This window comes from Salmo salar, chromosome ssa03 (assembly GCF_905237065.1).
Source record: "Salmo salar chromosome ssa03, Ssal_v3.1, whole genome shotgun sequence".
Classification (NCBI taxonomy): Eukaryota; Metazoa; Chordata; class Actinopteri; order Salmoniformes; family Salmonidae; genus Salmo; species Salmo salar.
The window spans coordinates 41,223,334-41,237,299 of record NC_059444.1 but is presented as its reverse complement, the minus strand read 5'-3'; the positions used below and the strand labels follow the sequence as shown (position 1 = coordinate 41,237,299).

Sequence of the window (13,966 nt, the reverse complement as noted above, 5' to 3'; positions counted from 1 at the left end):
AAAATGGTAACTCCACAACCATATTCTGCAAGAGCTCAGACAGGTGGTGGTTAAGGTCTGTGAGCCCTACACCACTTCTGGCAGTCTTATTCAGCTTATCCAGCAGAGAGTACAAGACCATTCGTCAGAAGCACTCTGCTTCCACAAACATATGTCTGACATTCAGATATGTCCAAAGAATGTTTATCAAAGTCTAAAATACAGGGGAGTGTACAATATTTAATACTAACTCAAAAAGAGAACTGGGTATACAACAACAACGTTATATGGTAAAAGTAACAAACAAAAAAATACAGTATTGACAGTGTAGTAAAGTTCAGTGTGTCACAGGTGTAGTAAAGGGCAGAGAACTGTAGCTACAGATTGCTACAACAGATAACGTGATTTAATAAAATATTTTTGGTATCCATTACTGGGAGTAACAGGACAGGTACTGTTTGGTGTAGCACTGACAATTTCCGACCAACCTTAGCTTTGCGATGCTGTCTTCATCCTCGATTTGTGGAAACAGGAGTCTCAAAATGTCCGTGTCCAGTTACAGGAGGTCTGTTTGAATTTAGAAAATGCTCCATTATTAAAATAAACACTTTTTTGTTTCAATCAATAAATCATCTTATCTATTTCAAGTCTTCTCTCACTGATTGAGACAGGTGAGTGTCCATCCCAAAGTGCCGTATGTCATTATGACAGATGATTACTTGAAATAGACAAGATGGCGGCATACCCATTGTTGATTACTTCATGGACCAAAATAAGTATTTATTTTAATAACTGAGCATTTTTCTAAATTCAAACTAGTTGAACATACATGCATGTGCATAGGCATAGAGATTACTTTTAGAAAAATATCTAGCCTAATAGAAATAAATATGGCATAATCCTCAACTTTTGCACAGTGACCAGTTTGTTCAAATGTACAGTTGAAGTTGGAAGTTTACATACACCTTAGCCAAATACATTTAAACTCAGTTTTTCACAATTCCTGATATTTAATCATAGTAAAAATTCCCTGTCTTAGGTCAGTTAAGATCACCACTTTATTTTAAGAATGTGAAATGTCAGAATAATAGCAGAAGTTTACATACACTCAATTAGTATTTGGTAGCATTTCCTTTAAATTGTTTAACTTGGGTCAAACATTTTGGGTAGCCTTCCACGAGCTTCCCACATTAAGTTGGGTGAATTTTGGCCCATTCCTCCTGACAGAGCTGGTGTAACTGAGTCAGGTTTGTTGGCCTCCTTGCTTGCACACGCTTTTTCAGTTCTGCCCACACATTTTCTATAGGATTGAGGTCAGGGCTTTGTGATGGCCACTCCAATACCTTGACTTTGTTGTCCTTAAGCCATTTTGCCACAACTTTGGAAGTATGCTTGGGGTCATTGTCCATTTGGAAGACCCATTTGTGACCAAGCTTTAACTTCCTGACTGATGTCTTGAGATGTTGCTTCAATATATCCACATAATTTTACTTCCTCATGATGCCATCTATTTTGGGAAGTGCACCAGTCCCTCCTGCAGCAAAGCACCCCCACAACATGATGCTGCCACCCCCGTGCTTCAAGGTTGGGATGGTGTTCTTCGGCTTGCAAGCCTCCCCCTTTTTCCTCCAAACCTAACGATGGTCATTATGGCCAAACAGTTCTATTTTTGTTTCATCAGATCAGAGAACATTTCTCCAAAAAGTACGATCTTTGTCCCCATGTGCAGTTGCAAACCGTAGTCTGGCTTTTTTATGGCGGTTTTGGAGCAGTGGCTTCTTCCTTGCTGAGCGGCCTTTCAGGTTATGTTGGTATAGTACTCGTTTTGCTGTGGATATAGATACTTTTGTGCCTGTTTCCTCCAGCATCTTCACAAGGTCCTTTGCTGTTGTTCTGGGATTGATTTGCACTTTTCGCACCAAAGTACATTCATCTCTAGGGGACAGAACGCGTCTCCTTCCTGAGCGGTATGAAGGCTGTGTGCTCCCATGGTGTTTATATTTGCGTACTATTGTTTGTACAGATGAACGTGGTACCTTCAGGCATTTGGAAATTGCTCCCAAGGATGAACCAGACTTGGGGAGGTCTACAATTTGTTTTCTAATGTCTTGGCTGATTTCTTTTGATTTTACCATGATGTCAAGCAAAGAGGCGCTGAGTTTGAAGGTAGGCCTTGATATACATCCACAGGTACACCACCAATTGACTCAAATTATGTCAATTAGACTATCAGAAGCTTCTAAAGCCATGACATAATTTTCTGGAATTTTCCAAGCTGTTTAAAGGCACAGTCAACTTAATGTATGTAAACTTCTGACCCACTGGAATTGTGATACAGTAATTTATAAGTGAAATAATCTGTCTGTAAACAATTGTTGGAAAAATGACTTGTGTTATGCACAAAGTAGATGTCCTATCTGACTTGCCAAACTATAGTTTGTTAACAAGAAATTTGTGGAGTGGTTGAATAACGAGTTTTAATGACTGCAACCTAAGTGTATGTAAACTTCTGACTTCAACTGTACATATAAAACACAGGAAAATATATATTTTTTGACTTCACTGGGCCTGTAAGATACTGTGTAATAATGGTTGGTTCCCAAGCAAGTCACAGCATAGAATGTGTGCAACATACAAATTATGGTTTAGTGATTTTGTTAAATTAAGGGAGGGTAAAGAATAGAAGTGTTAAGTATTGTTTCTCTCCCCACTTTAAATGCAAAGACTGGTGGGTGTCAATGAGTTTTGGTTTTTTTGAGCCACCAAACTTCAAACACAGACAGAATTCATCACCAGTCCTCCTCACACATTACTTTACTCAGAGGTGGATGAGGCGTGCGAGTGTGTGTGTGTCATGTAGTCTCCCGATTTAGTAAGTCTTCTGAGCTAGTGTTTATTTTATTCTGTATGTTCGTGGGGATGTCTGCATGTCCCTGCCTGTCTGCCAGTTGTACGACATCGCTGTAGGATACCGGCCCATAGCCTTGCTGTATATTATGGCTGAACTGGACCCTCTCTCTGTCTGAGCTGTAGGATACCGGCCCATAGCCCTGCTGTATATTATGGCTGAACTCGGCTCTATTCCTCATATCAATGAGATGACAGAGTAGTTGTGGAATTTCTCTGCTCAGTGCCTAAACCAACCTGCCTCGGGAGGCCAGCCCTGGACCCGGCCCCAGGCATGCATAGCTCATTGCAGGACATCGCAGACCAGGAGCACTCTGTGTCTATACAACTGCACCCTACCCCTGCCCCTTGCTCACGTTGCCCATTTTTTGTCAAATCTGACCTGCAAATATCCAGCTAACCCTTAACACCGATTCCACACAGACGCAGTGAAGAGAACGTCTGTGTTTGCCAGAGCATTTTTTGTGGATCAGCAGCATGGCTCATAGAGTAGCTCGCAAATTAATCTGAAATATGTAGCTGCCAGTTAGTTAAGTAATGGGCTGTTCTTCATTGGAATTTGTTAAGCAACAGCAACAGTTACTAACTACACTACAGAAGAACAAGCAGAAAGCTCAGGGGCCTGTGTTAGCTTCTTTGAGCTTGTCAATGTTCTACTCTCTGTCTATTCCACATGTATGTTGGCCCCATATGGTGTCATGTCTCCCAATATGGAGTCTGTGTCACAACTTGCTTCCTATGCACTATATAGTGCATTACTTTTGACCAGACCCTCATGGGCCCTCATCAAAAATAGTGCACTAGGCCTGTATAGGGAATTGGGTACCATTTAGGATACACACAAAATGATTTTTTCTTCCTGCAAGTTGCGCCAACAATAGCCGGGTTGATGTGATTGTCTGAGGGATGTTAAGCAGAGGCTGCCAACCATCTCCATGTACTTTAGTTCCCCTTGAAAACCCTAGCCAGGAGAACCACTCAGATGTCTGAGCTGGGTGCTAGCATTCTTCTTCATGCTGCATGGCTCACAGCTGAGCAAACAGACATTGTCTTCTCTTCAACATGGCATGTTTGAAATGACAGGCCCATCCAAAAAGGCACAGGCCCTCTCTAGAAGACCGGGCTGCCAGTAGATGTGTAAGAAACCAAGCACTGAGCATCTAATGTTCTTGTTCAAACAGTTTAAATGTTCAATGTTTGATGCTCTATTGTGTCTAGTCTACTGGCTTTTACTCAGATTGTCACCGACTGTCTGTAAATATTGGGCTGGAATTCCTAGACAGACGGGATGGAATGTAGTTGACTAAAGAGGAGGGGGATTTTCCAGGCAGACAATTTCAATAACATAGACAATCTATTCTGGCACAGACACATCTTAGAGGCGTCCAGTGTAAAACAGCTCATTTGCTGTTCATTTTATATGTTCACTGTTCTTTCACAACAGAGTCTATGTCTGCTATGGTGACTTAGTATATGTGCATATGCATGTTTTGTTCCCAAAATGGGTTATTTTTTCAATGTTAAATTTCTTTCAGTTACGAAATGTGTTATAACAAGTTTGGTACATGGTGAAATAACCACGTCTTTCATTTCAGAATACACTTCATCTAAAAGGCTTGTAAAAAGAGCCTTTCTGTCAAAATGTGTCAGGAATAATGTACAAAAACCTTAATAACATTAAGAGATGTGACCTCTACTCCTTAACCCTACCCTACCCTTTACCTCTTAACCTGATATAGGCCATGAGACTGCTACTAGAAGTCAAGGTGTGCTTGGTATTTACAAGCAGAGAGAGAGAAAAGGGCCTCATTCATCCCTCTGCATTGCGCGGTGCTTTAGTAGCTATGGCAGGGCCGTTTAACATCCTCTGGCCTCTGTCTTCACAGAGCCCTGTCAGAAAACACACCGCTACAGAGCACACTGCCACAGTAGAGCAGCTTGCACTGTTTGGTTCACTGTGTGTTTGGTTCTCTCTAAGCCTCAGGGCTTAGTATTTCAGCCAAGCCAAAATCTGCATACACTCATCTCCACTCAGTACCAAGGTTGGGGTAAATTCCATTTCCATTCCAGTTAATTCAGAAACTTTGCCAAATTTCAATTGCAAATTTTACTTATTGAAATGCTTTGTAGAAAGTTGGAATTTCAGCGTACTTCCTAATTGGCTGGAATTGAAATGGAATTGACCCCCAACCCTTCTCAGTACCAAAGTTTCCCGTCTCAATTCAACAGGTAAAAGGAGACAATTTCAGTCTATACATACTGCAGTATTTACAAAGCAGCATAAAAACATACCTCATATCCCTCCAACACACTTTTTGTAACATATAGTTGGTATATTTATGAGCAATTCCTTCCACAAAAATCTAATGGACACAAAGGTGCCCAATGTTTTATGCGACAAAAAGAATAGCCAGGTGTGAACGTATTTTTTATATTCTCACTCTTCACCATGTTTATTGTATCAACATTAACAAAAACAACAACAATTGGAATATTAACAGGTTTAATGTCTTCATTCGCTCACACATGCATACACACTTACAAAGTGAATGGAAATATATTATTTCATTAATACTTAGCACATACAGGTCAGGCATTTGCAACGTATTAATTATGGCCACCAAGTGGTTACTCAACTGCATCTAACTATACAACCGCAGATCAAATATCAAAAATCGAAACAATATCATTCAAGCATAGTCTAATTCAAGCACAGTACTTTTTCCATTCCATTTTCAAGATCATGCTAAATAATACAAAAATATTCCTCTTCTTCAACAGATAATGTCATATCGATATAAATACATTGTCATGTAATAATGCTCAGTAAATGCCTATGTTACAAAAGTTTTGGGTAAAAGAAATCCTCTTTTACAACTGATTTCCAAACATATAACACCCTAAATAACCCAAGGAACACATTAAGTTTCGAAGGGAATGCTGCATAATTTTATAAAACGACTCTATCTACAACACCTACAACCGCAACAACTGGTTGAGATTGTTGTAGTTTACAGTACTTCAAGAGACAAGAGAATCTTATATTCCAAGGAATGATTTAACCCCTGTGGAGATAGGAAGAGAGAGATGAACATTAAGAAATATTTAGTGTCTCAAATACTATTTACAGTGCATTTGGAAAGTATTCAGACCCCTTCCCTTTTTCCACATTATGTTAAGTTACAGCCTTATTCTAAAATTTATTAAATAAAAAATGTTCATCATCAATCTACACACAATACCCCATAATGACAAAGAAAAAACAGATTTTTAGAAATGTATTTATTTATTTAAATGTATTTTAAAAAAAACATATACCTTATTTAAATTAGTATTCAGACCCTTTGCTATGAGACTCGAAATTAAGCTCAGGTGCATCCTGTTTCCATTGATCAATCTTGAGATGTTTCTACAACTTGATTCGAGTCCACCTGTGGTAAATTCAATTGATTGGACATGATTTGGAAAGCCACACACCTGCTATAGAAGGTCCCACAGTTGACAGTGCATGTCAGAGCAAAAACCAAGCCGTGAGGTCGAAGGAATATTCCGTAGAGCTCCGAGACAGGATTGTGTCGAGGCACAGATCTGGGGAAGGGGTAGCAAAAAATCTCTGCAACATTGAAGGTCACCAAGAACACAATGGTCTCCATCATTCTTAAATAGAAGTTTGGGAAACTGGTCAGGGAGGTGACCAAGAACCTGATGGTCACTCTGACAGAGCTTCAGAGTTCCTCTGTGGAGATGGGAAAACCTTTCATCTCTGCTGCAGCACTCCACCAATCAGGCCTTTATGGTAGAGTGGCCAGACGGAAGCCACTCCTCAGTAAAAGGCACATGACAGCCCACTTTGAGTTTTCCAAAAGGCACCTAAAGGACTCTCAGACCATGAGAAACAAGATTCTCTGGTCTGATAAAACCAAGATTGAACTCTTTGGCCTGAATGCCTGTGAAGCATGGTGGTGGCAGCATCATGATGTGGGGATGCTTCTCAGCGGCAGGGACTGAGAGACTAGTCTGGACCTAGGGAAAGATGAATGGAGCAAAATACAGAGAGATCCTTGATGAAAACCTGCTCCAGAGCACTCAGGACCTCAGACTGGGAGGAAGATTCACCTTCCAACAGGACAACGACCCTAAGCAGACAGCCAAGACAACACAGTAGTCGCTTCAGGACAAGTCTCTGAATGTCCTTGAGTGGCCCAGCCAGAGGCTGGACTTGAACCCGATTGACATTTCTGGAGAGACCTGAAAATAGCTGTGCAGTGACACTCCCAATCCAACCTGACAGAGCTTGAGAGGATCTGCAGAGAAGAATGGGAGAAACTCCCCAAGTACAGGTGTGTCAAGCTTGTAGCATCATACCCAAGAAGACTTGAGGCTGTCATTGCTGCCAAAGGTGCTTCAACAACGTACAAACAAAGAGTAAAGGGTCTGAATACTTAGGTGAATGTGATATTTCAGTTGTTTCTATATAATACATTTTCAAGAATGTTTAAAAACCTGTTTTTGCTTTGTCATTATGGGGTATTGTGTGTAGATTGATGAGGAATTTTAAAAACAACTATTTAATCCATTTTAGAATAAGGCTGTAACGTAACAAAATGTGGAGAAAGTCAAGGGGTCTGAATACTTTCCGGATGCACTGTATGCTATTATACTAATTTTAATGCTATTACAATTACGAAAAACATCTATATTTGCCATCCAGACTCTATTTTCTGCACTTACATGCCCTTTGGGATGGTAAAAACTATGCAGGGCTGAGACCTTGATATTTGTGACATCATGGCCAATCCCAGAGAATATATAATTATATTGGCCAATCACAGAAAATATATGATATATTGGCCAATCACAGAGAATGTATGATATATTGGCCAAACACTGAGAATCTTACCTGGTTAGCCGACAGTTCCGTGTTTGAACCTGAGTACCTGTGTATGTGACATCACATCTCACCACATTGTTGGAATAGTCTGACTCTTGCACATGATAACTGGGGTTGACTGTGACCTAAGAAAATAAAGATTTGTGTGAACAACACTGCTTAGGTGAGATGGCCAAAGCACATACAGATCGGACTAGGCAACAACAAAAAAAAAAAAGCTATTTAAAGTGAATCATTACCAAACAGAGAGTTCCTGTTATAAGCTTAAGACAAATCAAATCAAATGTTTTATTTGTCACATGCGATCCAGAGACAATAATCATATAATGTAGTTACCCTCAGGACGTAGTTTCCTGTAGGAACATCAGTAATGTCGATCCACTGACAGTCAATATTCGCAGCATATGTATCATGACATCCTGGACTCAGCCCCTGTTCAACACAAAACACAGTTATAGCAAAATGTGGATCATATTCACCTTTTGTTACATCAGTAGGGGCCGTAAGCACTTTGTGCAGTACCTGTGCCATACGTACCTGTGTATGGGCTATAATTGTTGATTCACAAAATGGTATGATGTTGTGTTTGTAGTGCAGTACTCACCTGTGTATGTGCTGTGCATGCGTAGCGGCGTCTGAATCCAGCATCACAGCCCGTGTCCTCCAGACAAAAACTGGCCTTGTGTCCCTCTGCCACCTTCCTTCCTGTTGTGACCTCCAGCAGATCATAGTTACTGAAGGCATCCATACTGTGGTAGTGTCTGGGGCAGGAGAAAGGAGGGAGTTTTTACATATATACCATCGTTGTGCAGTAAAACCATGAAAAGTAGTGCACCTAAGCTGAAATCTGGTGTTTAGAGGGTGTTTGAATGTAAACCCAATGTAACTGTACACCTGAAACCCCACCTCTTTAAGGAATACCTAGGATAGGATAAAGTAATCCTTCTAACCCCCCCCCCCCTTAAAAGATTTAGATGCACTATTGTAAAGTGGTTGTTCCACTGGATATCATAAGGTGAATGCACCAATTTGTAAGTCGCTCTGGATAAGAGCGTCTGCTAAATGACTTAAATGTAATGTAATGTAATGTAATGTAACTGTTATGATACACAGAATGTATTTCAAAACAGAATGGATGTACTCTGAAACACCTAAAGTGGTTCTTCTTATTTTTAAGAAAGTGTTGTGAAAACACTATTTGGTGTTTCAGTTCATGTAAAAGGCAGGATCAAAACACAAACAGAATATTTTGGCAGACTGTGTCTCTGATTCAATCATTTATGCTATTGGTTTATAGCATACATATTGATTGATGATTTTCATGAAATATTTTGATTAACATTTTAAAGAAGACACTGGGTCTCCTGCTTGTCAAAACACCTCCCAAGTCCAATAAGCCAGTCTTCAGGACAAAATGGTTGTGCTTAACCACCCTTGTTACACTGAGCACATGGGGCCCGTTTCAAACTTGAGATAAGTAGACTTAACATGGACTCAATGAAATATGGATTTAAGCCCATGTTAGATCAACTTATCTTAAGCCTGAATAGGGCCTATAGAGAATTTTTGGGGGGTGAATTCCACCTTAATTTTTTCTGTGCTTTGTTTAGACATATTAAAAACAGGAGGAGAAAGAAAGGGAGTGAAAGTTGGACAGGCGGAAGTGGGAAATTAACCCTGACTGCTGGGGGAGTAAGACAACAGATTTCTTTGGAATTTGACCCACTCAATCCGCATTGCCATGTACTCTGTGAGGAACTTAGGACCCAATATCAGAACCAAAATGTGAACTTCAAACATTGTGCTGCCGTACTATTCAGAATTCACCCAGTCTGATGCATGGAGGTGGAGAGAGGGCATGCACGGCAGGTGTGACCTCTAGCAAACTCTATGGTCAAGTATAAGACGGCCTTCAAAAACTCAGACAGGTGAGAGCACACCAAACACGCAGATGAAACTCTCCAAAACAATCTAAGAAAGTAAATAAATGAAAACGTGTCTACAAAATGTTAGCACTAGTGATTGGGAAACTGAGGCTTTCTGAAGGCTTCTGCACTTTCACCAAATTGTGACGAAAAAAATGGTCATTACTCTGAACTTCATTATCTGTTCACAATGCACATTAGTGACATCTGCTGGTTGCAATAAATAGCAGCATGTGATTATCAGAGACACTTTTTTCTCCTCTGTTTTCATGAAAACTTCTTCACTTAGGGCCCCCAAAAGGCGAGGACTGGCTCTGATTGCATGTGTGGGTATGGATTTGGGTACGTAGACCCGTGAGCCACTGTGACACCACATGATAAGTTCGGATTTTGTGGCCCCCACCCCCATCAAACTTGCCCATCCCGGCATTAGCATAATGGATGACTGGTAGATCATATTGAGCCATGGGCTGGTTTGTATATGTGCTAACAAGTTTTGTATAAGTGCTACTGCAAACATTAGCAGTCATTAGGCAGGTTTCCATTGACCCAGGTTTATTCGACAAAATAAATAAATAAATAATGATTGCTGAATAATATTGAAGGTACGGAGGGGCATGTGATGTCATCACATTACTATAAAGCTCCACTCCACATTTAATTTGAAATGCATACTGCTTTCTAAATCTATTTTTCCACTATAAAAATGTTTCTTTGCAGGATAAGGATTATCAAGACTTCAAGAATGCCTGAATTGCTTCACCTTGCTTTTCTGGCTGGCTGTATGCAAGTTTCACCATCCAACTATTTCAGATTTACAGTTGTGTAAGTTTCACCATTGCACGGGCCCTGGCGATACGTTGGCACGTGAGAATGATTAGAATATAGCAAATATTTGTCAAATCTTATATTCTTTCCATGCTGGCTTTTTCAGGTTATCTGAGACATGAAACAGATAGTTGGGAGGGCATACAGGATCTCGGGAATGTATTAATTAATGTGCAAATAGTCTAAGTGGATAATGGAAACACTCCAACCACTTTGTTTTTATTCAATACACTTTTTTGGGGGTGTGACACCATTATGCCCAACAGTTTTTATCGACACAAGACAGTTCAATGGAAACGCACCGTAGCAGGCAATTGTCGCATCTGTTTGTCAACTTTCTAAATGTCGATAAAAAATCTTTGTAAAAGTTAATGGAAACATAGCTACTGCCTGTATTTCTTTTCCATGAATGTTAAATATAATGTCATATTTCCAGTGATTTTGAAGAATATTGAAGAAGACATGTTTACACCTACAGTTTAGGCACAATTATTAAGAAACTACACAAGACAAATAAAACGATCACAGATAACACAAAAAATACAGCAGCAGATTGTTACATTTACACATAGGTTATTCCCCTAACAGCACAAGAACTTGCATTGCCTGTCAGGAGTGACTAACCCTATGGAATGAGGGAGACCTGAGACAAATGGAGCTAGTTCTTTCTACTTCCTATATGCAATTTACTTGGATTTACTTACTGGTGACAGCTGTGCCATTCCCACTGGTGTCTTGGTTTGACCGGAAGGAAGTCAGTGGTGCCTTGGTTCTTGACCTTCTGGGGGAAGCGGAGCAGTACTCTGTAGTCTATGTCCCTGGCTGTGCTCGCTGACCTGGGAGAGACCACATATGGAATGATACATTAACTGTCATCCTATCAGATCATGTAAACATTTGCAATGGTCAAAAGTAGTACATTTTACGTGTATTGGCTGTAGAAAAACAACAGTAGCTAAGTGAGATCCTCTTTGTTGCTTATTGAGTCACAAATTACCAATTGAAGGCATTATTTACATTAACCACATATAACTGTGGGAATTTAAGAGATAATGGGATAATGTAGATTTTTTTCTGGAAGTGTATGTATTGTGGATTAAGAGATAAACAGAACATATAATATATATACAAAAATGCACAGAAAGCCAGTTGCATAGGCACTTATAACTTACCTCGCCAAACAGTTCTCCTCAGCTGCACAGCGCAGCGAGTACATCTGCATCCGCTGGATGTAGGCACCAGCCTGGATGGAATACGGGTCTGGGACGAGGTCTGGGAGCCCTTGGAAATGATTTAATGCATTAAATATGGCTTTATAATCGCTTATAACGATTGCACCAGGAACATTTAAAATTCTACACATGCGACAATTAGCATACTCACCATTCTGGAAATATCTGGTTCCATATCCAGTGCCAGGAGCTGGCGCCGGGGGACGCCGCGTGCGCACTACCGGCGTTCTGCCTCTGGAGGGGTACATGTTGTAGAAAACGGAATTCCGGTGGTTTTTAAAAGGGTTCCTAGGGTCGTCCGAGACCATGTCCTCGCCGTTACTCGCTGCCTCGATCGACGTCTCAGCACTGTTATCGGGTCTGGGTACTGGAGGAGCATCCCTGTCGTTGGGGACGACATAACCTGAGTTGGAATGTTCCGTTTGTGCGGTTTGCCTGGAGATGGATGCTCCCGGCTCAGCGCGTATCTGTTGGTATTCTCCGCCCGGCACAAGCACTGCCTCGATTCCCCGGGGTGGAGAGGCATGAACCCCCGAGCGAGCATCCCCGGTAGCATCCTGGGTGACTGGCGTTCCTCTCCTCGGTATCCCGCTACCGGAGAACTCGGGGAGCAGCGCGGGGACTGATGCGTTGACTCGGTATGTGTACTCTGGAGAGTAGCGCCTTGCGCCAGGGGACCCCGCCACTCCCGTTCTGTATGGAACCTCAGGTTGCTGTCTGGCGCCTGAGTGCCGCCGAGCATTGGGCACCACGTACTGCCCATTGGCATGTCCCCGAGCTACAGATCCAGGATCTAGAACATTGTTGGTTTGGTCCCGTAAATGTTCCGTGCCTAAATTCGATTCCACTCGTCCAGATCTTATGTGAGCCACTCTGCCTTCCCGCGTTCCAGGCTGCGTCTGGCCGGTGCCATCCCTCCTAGTGCTCACGTATACCGTGGACTGGCTCCTCGGGCGCGCCAGTGGTTGATACTCTGACCCGGTGCTCATTAGACTGTACACCTGACCGTTATTCTCCCACTGAATCCTCTGCCGCCAAGGCCCCACTCGCTCACGCGGTGGCTGCTGCTGTCCAGTAATAAGATGAGCCAGTCCTTGGAGGAGGTAAAAGAGTAAAACCGACCATTTCGCCATAACTGTTAATTTAAACGTACTAAACCCTCTCTAAAATCCACTACGACATTAAACAATAGGCCTGCTCTATGACATGTAGGCCTATTTTGCAGAGAATAGGTTAAGGTGGGTCTGTGGAGTAGATCAAAGTTCTGAGGAGGAGCGCGCGCACTATCCGTTTTAATGAGTAGGCCTACGCAGCATAGCCTGGCAGTTTTCTCTGCGTGCGGCGCTATTGACAGTTGGAGAGAACAGGAACATTGGAATTCTCAGACATTTTATGAAAATGGGCTAGTTTATTTACGCATGCACAGAAAGCCTGAGGTTCGAGAGAAACGCTTTAACTCTTTCCTCACTGTGAAGTTCAGTTAGACAAGGCGTATACTGTACTGTAGCTTACACAAGCATTGAGTTTACTCAGAGAACTTTACGCAGTGGTGTCGTTTGGGGTCATCTGAATAGTAACGTCAATTTTTTGTGTTTCTCATGATCAATTTGGACAATATTTCAATACAATTGATACAAATACAAGGAAGTGTTTTATGTGTCACTGATTTCCGCATTTTAATACATTTGGCAAATGTTTCTCGTAAAAATGATCAAATAGCTTGCTACCCATTATAAGAAATAAGAATTGCAATCAACAACATAAACGTTTGTAATTACTGTCCCTCTCTTCTAAAGTAAGAAATATAAATTGTTCAATCTCATTACCAGATGCTAAATAATGAAAATTGCTTGAGGAGAGACTAGGCCTATCTATTAAATTACAACTTCCTTGCTTTTATACACTATACCTTTCTTCACTGAATATTGGTTGTTCAATCATAAAATAGGCCTAACCAACTTGTCTACATATATTTCATTGTGAACAACACAGTGGGCTAATATACATATCCAAGTGCTGACATTTCTAAACCCTCTCTCATCCCTCGGTCTGTCTGTACACACGAACAAGCCCTGGTATGGGAGAGCAGGTCATGGGGTGGCAGTGTAAATCTGTGTTTGAGACACTTGTCAGGACATGCTGTCACAGAGTTTCTGTTAGGCTACAATGTCCAGTTGCATTGAAACATTGTCACAATTCGACCT

At 41.3% G+C, this 13,966-nt stretch overlaps 1 protein-coding gene across 1 annotated transcript; it reads right to left on the bottom strand.

Moving 5' to 3' along the window:
- Window positions 1-5,311: 5,311 nt before the first annotated feature.
- LOC106600516 (protein-lysine 6-oxidase) lies at window positions 5,312-13,176 on the bottom strand. The gene is made up of 7 exons (XM_014191937.2): window positions 11,914-13,176; window positions 11,703-11,811; window positions 11,235-11,366; window positions 8,382-8,538; window positions 8,114-8,209; window positions 7,787-7,902; window positions 5,312-5,951 (listed from the first exon to the last, which is right to left on the bottom strand). Exons 1-7 carry the CDS (start codon window positions 12,893-12,895, stop codon window positions 5,945-5,947), a joined length of 1,599 nt encoding a protein of 532 aa, XP_014047412.1. The 5' UTR covers window positions 12,896-13,176; the 3' UTR covers window positions 5,312-5,944.
- Between the last annotated feature and the right edge of the window lie 790 nt (window positions 13,177-13,966).